The sequence below is a fragment of the Solanum verrucosum genome, unplaced genomic scaffold (genome assembly GCF_900185275.1).
Source record: "Solanum verrucosum unplaced genomic scaffold, falcon-dt-bn FXZP01000281.1, whole genome shotgun sequence".
In the NCBI taxonomy this organism is placed as follows: Eukaryota; Viridiplantae; Streptophyta; class Magnoliopsida; order Solanales; family Solanaceae; genus Solanum; species Solanum verrucosum.
The window spans coordinates 539,329-548,010 of NW_026020554.1; the positions used below are offsets into that span (position 1 = coordinate 539,329).

Here is an 8,682-nt window from a genome sequence, read left to right on the forward strand (position 1 = left end):
GGTCTGAAAAATACTCTAACTTTAGCCGAAATTGTTATTACGATATCAATTTTATGAAGGACCTTCTGCATTATTTAATAGTGTATTTTAAAGGTATATATGTGTCAACATGGACACATTACTATTTAAAATGATGCAATATTTATGATGTCCACGTAGGCACATATATATACCTTTAAAATACACTATTAAATAGTACAGGGGGTAAAAGGTCATTTCCAAAGTTTGGTATCGTAACAGTAATTTCAGCCAAAGTTGGAGTATTTTTCAAACTCTTTTCCCTAAAAAAACTGTAATAGCATTACATAAGTGTGGCAATAATAATAATTTTGTCAATAATAATATATATATATATAGTTTTGATTTTTAAGTGCTTTTGTGAGTCATTTGATAGCTGATTAGAATTATTAAGTATAAGTAATGTAGATATTATGTGAGAAGATTTATGTATTATTTTATGTAGTTATTTGTTACAAAGAAATTAGTTTATGTGTTAGTTATATATGTATTGTTAGTCTACCTGCTATCTTGCATAAATAATACATAGATTCCCCTACAACTTATACATACATTAGTTTTGCAGGTTCTTAAATTGTCAATCAATCAGCGTATTAATTTTATATATAAATAAAATATTTTTAATTACCTATCAAACGTCGTATAAGTTATATAATACATGAATAACACAAATCTTATCGAGCTATCAAAGTTGTTGAAAAGTGAAAGATTGTGAAAAGTAGTAGGATAGTCCTTATGTCCAATTGTACTTTAGTGTAAATTCTTTTGTAAAATATCAAGTTGTGTAAAAAAAAGAATTATTCCTTGGTATACACGAAGGTCAGGTTAGTGTGTTTTTATTTATTTATTTATTATACTAAATCATTTTCTTATTTTATTTATGATTTTTCAAAATTGCTACATTCTTATTATTAATAAGATTAATTCTCAACATTTTAAATTGAATATATGTGAACAATTTCAATCTCATTATTAGTAGTCAAATACATTATATATTTTTTTGTTAGGAAATATTATAGTTTTGTCTGATTACTTTTTTTCTTTTTAAATTAAACAATATATATATATATCAACGCTTGTTCATGGGTTGTCATGATATGAGCATCAAAGGCCGATAAAGTATTATTTTTCACCCTTCCAATGGGCATGATGTCTCCGTTCAGCACCACATTTTCCTCTATAGTTATCATGTTCACATCAGCATTTCCATGTTTAGGCAGAGGATTGTTGTTCACGTTGGGCTGAGGTCCAGTAAGTTGGATTGCTCCTTCTTTAATCAAAGCTTCAATCTTGTTTTTGAGACCATAGCAATCCTCGGTGTCGTGTCCAACAACGCCAGAATGATAGGCACAACGCTTGGAACCGTCAAACCATTTTGGAATGGGATCAGGAATTTTCCCTTCAATCGGTTGTATCATACCTGCTGTCTTTAACCTCTCGAACAATTGAGCCAATGGTTCAGCTATTTTTGTGTAGTTGCGAGTGGTTTTGATTTCATGATTTGGACGAGCTCTAGGTGCGGTATATGGTCGATTTTGAAAAGGTGAAGCTTGGAGTGGTTGGTGTGAATGTGGTTTATTATAAGTAGGAGCTCGAGGTTGATAGTAGTTCGCTTGGGTGTTGTAGACATGGTAAGGAGTTGATGGAGGATGGTAGAGAGCATGTGAGGCTTCACCATATTGGTAAGGGTAAATGGGTTGATGTGGCTGATTTGGGTAAAGAGGAACTTGACCTGGCATGCGTCCTTGGTCAATCATGACAGCAGATACATCTTCTTTTTTCTTTTTGTTCCCATTGATAGAACCATATTGAATTGCTTTGCTTGCAACATGCAAGGCTGTAAAGTCTTGGATTCTTCCTGATTTGATCCCTTCTTCCAAGATTTCTCCCATTCTAATGATTTCTGTGAACTTTTGTCCCATCATGGTTATCATTTTCTCATAGTAAAAACTGTTATCTTGGGATTCAATAAAGGTAGCAGTCATTTCACTTTCACTCATCGGTGGTTGGACTCTAGCTGCTTCTGACCTCCAACGTAGAGCATACTCACGAAATGTCTCAGTAGACTTCTTCTTTAACTTAGTGAGGTAGAACCTATCTGGTATGATGTCGGTATTGAACTTGAATCGATCCATAAAATCTTGTGCCATATCACTCCAACCACGCCATTTATGGAGATCTTGTTGTGTGTACCAAGCAAGAGCTTCACCAGATAAACTTCTTATGAACAACTTCATTCTGACCCTCTCGTCTCTCCCCACTCCTACCAGTTTATCACAATACGCCCTTAGATGTGTATGAGGATCACCAATTCCATTGAAAGTATCAAACTTTGGCAGTTTGTACCCTACAGGCAAATCAATGTCAGGTTGCACACAGAGATCCTCATATTCTAGGCTTTTGTTTCCCCTAGTAGTTTGGAGGTTTCTCATTGCTTCCTTAAGATCACGAATCTCTCTAGCTAACACATCATCAGTCTTTGCCTTGACATCTTTCTCCATTTCCTCATATTGATCTACCTCGGGTTGAAACTTGACCGGTATTGGGTTGGTAAAGGCTTGAGTTTCCATCGCATATACTGGAGGAACATGTTGCACATAAGGAGTGGCAATATGTGCCCCTTGTATATGTTGAGTTGTATAAGTTTGGATAATGGGCGTATTTTGGATTGGAGGTGGTGTATTTGATGGGTTTACATGATTAGTTGTAGGTAGTGGATAAGTGTTGGTGGGTAGAGAAACATGAGGAGTATGAGTTGGAGGTTGGTTTTGTGGGTTGACAAGTGGTGGATTAGGAGGAGTAGCATAGGTAGTGTAAGTAGGTGGTTGACTCTGTGGAGGAGTGTAGACGGGTGGAAAATTTGATGGATTTGTGGGGGTAGTTGAAGGAAGGTTATTGTTGGTAGGCGGAGGTTGTTGTGGAGGAAAGTGTTCAGGAATTGATGAATCAAGTGATGGAAAACGAGGTGGATTTGGTGCAGTACTTCTAGGTTCATGAAGTGGACTTTGGAGTGTGATGGATAAATTGGTCAAGTCCCTAACCCGAGTTAGTTCACTACGTAAATCCTCAATCTCTTGAGTCAAACGAGCGATATGTTCATCATGTTGAATAGTAGTTCTATCTTCTGAAGTCTCGGGAGAGTCATTAGGAACCATGATATGTCCTGGACCAATTGGATCAGATGCGGTTGGATTAGTCATAGTATTTTTTCTTCCTTGAATAGCCCAACTACGTCGAGGTAATGTCGATGACTTGGACCTTGTGAAGTAAGGATGGCCGGCCAGCTCGATTGTCAACACGAATCAACTTTTGTAGGGAAAAAATAAAAATAATAATAAGACAGAAATAATGTTAGTTTTAAATGAAAAAGTAAAGTTATGTTCACATAATTCAAATAAATCACGTGGCATGCAAGTCATCAAGTAGAGTCAAATAAGTTGTAAGAATAACATGTAAACAAGTCATCAAGTAAAGTCAAATATATCGCAAAGATAACATGTAAATGTGTCCTAATATGCTTGTGACCTCTTTGTGCCAGAGGTTGGCCTAACGTAAATTTAAGAAGTATATTTGTCATAATATGTCATCCCACTGCTCTTGATTAATTAAACAATTTTATTTCTCCAAAAATAAAGTACTAGATAATGAAATTATTTATTACATGTCTAATAGATACAACGTAAAGCACTTCCTAAAGTAAAAGAAATTCTAGTATGTCCGTCCTTCTTGGTTCCTTTTGGCGAGATCACCACTTATTGTATTTCATCGTCAAGTCTTCGTATCTATCACAGAAAGGTTAGTCATACCATCCCTAAAGTTTAATTAATTAGAGCAAATGGTCCATATTTAGGCATAAATATTTCTCAAATATACACATAAATAATGATAGGTCGTCACTTGGGGTCGAAAACCCACTTGGACATTTAAGGTAAAGTCGACTAATGGACTTAATACACCAAGGGTATAAAGTCTCTTAGGTCATGAAATGATGAATGCTCCTTGTAAAGTGTGTTGGTTTAGCTCTACTCTAGGTAAACTAAGAGTGAGTTTACTAGACACAAGGTTCCCGAGTGGACTACTCGAGTGAGAAGGCTACGCGGTCACACAGAAAAAGATCCGGACACCCCGCGCATATGCCAACTCTCCTAAATTTTGGAATTTTGAAAGAAACTTGCGGGTGCGCAAAACACACCTCGCGTGTACGTGTGATAGTGTGAATTTCCAAGAAGTGGAGAAATATGAACGAAATGACAGTTAAGAAAAGCAGTAACACATAATCATTTATAACAGACAAACAATTTATAGCATGTAAACATAATTTATAGCTAATGAATAATTTATATCATGTGAAAATAATTCAAAGCAAACAAACAATCAGTTGCATGTAAAAACAGTTTACAACAAATAATGTAATTAAAGTAAGCACATAAAAGCCTAGTTAAACTAAATTCGTTGTGGTTAGAACCTATTAAGTCCCCAGTGAAGTCGTCAAGCTGTTATACCCCATTTTAACCGGGTCAAAATAGTGTACAACATTTTGGAGATTTCTAAAGTTAATAACTAAGTCAAGAAGTCGCCACCTAATTATTACGGTGAATTAGGACACCTAAATTGATTAAAGTTATTTTCTAAAGTTAACTTCATTTGAAGGTCTACTAAACTTAAGATTCTAGGTAAGGGTTCAATTAATCTAAAGGGAAGGAGTTAGGCATCCTTTAAGATCCATTAAAAATGGTTAACCGACCGAACTTAAATTTATTAATTAGGCTAAGTGAAAGAGGTAAGAAACAAGTTGAAATGCTAAGTGAATGAATATATATTATCATTTAAGTAACTAAAGTAGTAATATTAAAAGTAAAATAACGTTATTGGGACAGAAAATGATGGACTAATCTAAAATATAAAAAATAAAATAAACAATCTGTTAGTTAGGCTTAAAAGAATATAAGTGGGTTACCTCTTTTGTTTTTATATAAAAATCTGAAGGTAACTATTTTTATTCAAAATGGTTTGATCTTGTGTGATAAAATTGTGAACCTAATCATATTGATTTTAAACTGTCATCTAGAAGTAAATTACTAAGGCATTTAAACAAAGACCCACTTTGTGCACATTCCTGAAACATCACAACAAACCAAACAAATAAGCAAACATAACGGTAAGCAATAGACTAAACAACTAATTAGCTACAATGTGTCATTTTATCTGGACACGTCTCTGAAAATAGAGAATAGGGAAAGGTGAATAGGTATAGTGTCAAAGAAATGTATATGATCGATTCCATGTGAGGGATATGCAAGCTCCATGTTGTAGCGGTGTCGTTGAGTTTCAAAACGAGACTCGCCGGCTCAGGTTTTCATGCCAAATAAACATGAGAAAAAGAGTTAGATGAGGAAAACTGGTTCTTGGTACTATATAAAAGATAATTGTTAATCGAAAGTTATATTAATAACTCTAACAACATGTTGTATTCTCATCTAAACCAAACTAAATATTTCACGTACTTAACACAAATTAAGTATATACAAAGCATGCTCCATAAATATATGTTTAAATGCTGTTATTATATTAAAAATTATAGTCCAAGACCTTTAGTTATGGTAAGTGCACCTTCTCTGCATATTAACATATCTTATTCAAACCAAAGTAGATGAAGGAGAAGAAGAAAACATGTAAGTAAAAAAAAGGGAATGGATTTTACCTCTTGTGGAGCAGTGAAGCAGGGGCGTCGGTCAAGGATCCCAAACTCACTATATCACCAAAAAAAAAAGGAGCAAAGATGAACAATCTTTGCGAAGGCTAAACTTGTATGAAAGTGTTAGATGCTAGACCACTGTAAGTTCTTGCTTTATAGTGTTATTGTAAGTTTTTCAATCTTATATGGTGGTGTTCTTGTAAGTGTTTAGGCCTTTGAGAAAGGTGAAAATTTTTCAATGTTCAAAGGTTCCTTTAGCTGAGAGTTTGAGATGTATTTATAGGCCAAAATTCAGATTAAGATATGTTTGAGCGGGAGTTTGAACATGGCTGTTTGAATTCAAAATGACCGTTCACAATAATCCAAAATAAAGTCAAAGAGATGCTGAAATCTCTTTGTATTCCAGGTCTACATATTTCATAATAGGCCAAGGATTTGAAATCTTTTGAGTGCTCAAAAAAGAAAAAGTTGCCTTGATAGAGAAAGATGTTGAAAAAAAATACAAAGAATGAGAAGAGTTTCACCAAAATAGAGAAACCAAAATATGTCCATGTTGAAAGATAAATGGAGCTTTGCACGTAAATGGAAAAAGGAGAAAGTGACGTTTTGGAGAGAAGTCTTGCTGATGAGTTTAGAATAATATTAGGGTTGAAGATTTTCTGATATATTTTAAATGGGCTAGCGAATTTGGGCCTATTTTGGACAGATTTGACAGAAAAAACGGGCTGAATATTTGGTCCGATTGGAATTCGATTAGGCCCAATTTTATGGTCCTTTTCTTTCTTATATTAATTCTTTTGAGCTTCTAACTAGTATAAATACATTATATAAAATTTTTAGTAAGGACGGAACTTGAAATAAAGTAACGACAATCTATTTTAAAGAAGAAGACAATAAAGTAATAATAGTAATGTCGAAAATAAAATATAAAATTTTAAAATAGTAAAAATGATAATACAAAGATGATAATCATAAAAATAATAAAAGTTAAAGTAATATAGATGACTACGATAGCAGTGGAGAAAAATGGAAAATAATAGCGAATTATAAAGTATTCGACTTATTAGCAACTTAGAAGCTCAACGAAATAAATTAGAAGAAAGGAGGGACAAAATTTGGTGTCAACAACACCTCAACTAGGCTTTGTTCATTTTAAACACCTCAAGTAGGGGTCCGCTGTGTCATTTTGACCTTTTTTTGACAATCAACTAAAATTATGAAGAGTGTGTAATACACTTGCGAATGACATGGCACCACCCTCCTTTTTAATATTTTAATAGTAAGTATATTTTATTTCTTTTCGATTAGGACAAGGAATTTTTATTATTTTTAATATTAAAATAAACATGCCTTGAAATTCGATATTTTATCTAGCTGTTAGATTAGGTTAATAATGTTGAGTTGAATGGAATCTAACTATATGAGTTTGAGACAGCCAGGGAAAGTCTGGTCCTTGTTGTCTTTTTTTTTTTTTCAAGTGTTCGATATTTATTTTGAAGCCCGACTAAATCTGAATTTAGTAAAGTGCTTCATAACAAAGGCGACTTTGTACTCAAGGAGACTCGAACTCGAACAATACTTATTTTCAATAAAATAAATAAATAAAATTACCGATTTTGTACCACTTCCACCCCCACCTTACATCACCCCACCCCATCAGCCTTACTTCCGTCATTTTTGCCTCCCCAACCCTCCCACCATTTTTTGGTTATTCTTCCATTTTAAAAACAAAAAAATCATTAGATTTTAATCTTTCTTATTTCATTTTTCGTTGTAAATTTGATTTTGAGAACCATTTTATCGATAGTGAGGTGAGTTCTGACAAATATGACATTCTTCTTATATATTTTTTTTGAAAAAAAAAAGTGTGTTTTGTTCGAATAAATGTTTTCAAAATTAGTGTGATTATTTTTAAAATTTTGTTCTTGCAAATATTTTTGAAATAGTGTGATAATTTTTATGTTTTTTTTCATATTTTGTAAGGTTTTTCATCATGATTTTTCATGGTGGAAGGTGGAATAAGTGGTAGGGATAGAGAGGGAAGAAGAAAAAGGTAAAAAATATATTTTTTTTTAAAAACACTCCTCACGCGCTCAAAATGGGTGCAACACACCCAATGTGTCAAATTAGGAGAAACTAGTAAGTGTCAAAATGACACAGTGGACTCAACATGATCGTCTAAAATGAACAAAGCTTAGTTAAGGTGTCTAAGTGAAAATTGGTTCCAACTTTAGGGGCCACCAATAGTTCAACCTATAAATATTACTCATATAAGTTATGAGTAAATCTATGTATTATTTCATGTATGTATTAGCTATTTTATCTCTCATCCTGCATAAAACAATACATAGATTTCCTCACAACTTACATATGTATTAGTTATGCGGGATTTTAAATTGTCAACGAAATATCATATTAATTTTATACATGAATAACTTTTCCTATCTACCTACTAAACATTAAATAAGTTATACAAAAATTAATATATGAAGAACTTATTTCTTATCCAGCTACCAAACGACCCCCTTAAATATCACAATCTTCGCGTAGTCCACCCCCACATGGTATATATTAAAGTTTTTTGTTTAAAATCACGCTTATAATTAAGTATATGATGTGACTACTCTCCTAAATAAATTGTCATCCTCAGACTTTCGTATGATAAATTTTTCACGTGCTAGATTCGCCCAACCTATATGGTGACTATTTTGTACAAATTAATACTGCCAAAGATCCTTGCACATAATATCTCTCACATTCAATATTATATTGGGGACTACTTTGCAGGGGCGGAGCCACCTTGTATTGGAGACCCTTCGTCGAAAAATTATACGTTATATACACGCAAAGTTTTAACTTATATTAACACATATGGTATTTTGGACACCCTAAAATAACAAAGTGACCCGCAGTGGAGATGGCAAGAGCTGTCAGAAGCCCACTAGCTGCCCTAGTTCGATTCCCCGCAT

The 8,682-nt window shown here is 33.5% G+C and overlaps 1 protein-coding gene across 1 annotated transcript; it reads right to left on the reverse strand.

Annotated features, from left to right (window-relative positions):
• Window positions 1-1,067: 1,067 nt before the first annotated feature.
• Window positions 1,068-3,218, reverse strand: LOC125810122 (uncharacterized). Its single transcript, XM_049489648.1, has one exon. The coding sequence runs from the start codon at window positions 3,216-3,218 to the stop codon at window positions 1,068-1,070; it is 2,151 nt and encodes a 716-aa protein (XP_049345605.1).
• Window positions 3,219-8,682: the final 5,464 nt, after the last annotated feature.

Excerpts from the sequence above, each read along its gene's own strand:
- LOC125810122 (XM_049489648.1), bottom strand. The coding sequence starts at position 3,218 with ATGACTAATCCAACCGCATCTGATCCAATTGGTCCAGGACATATCATG.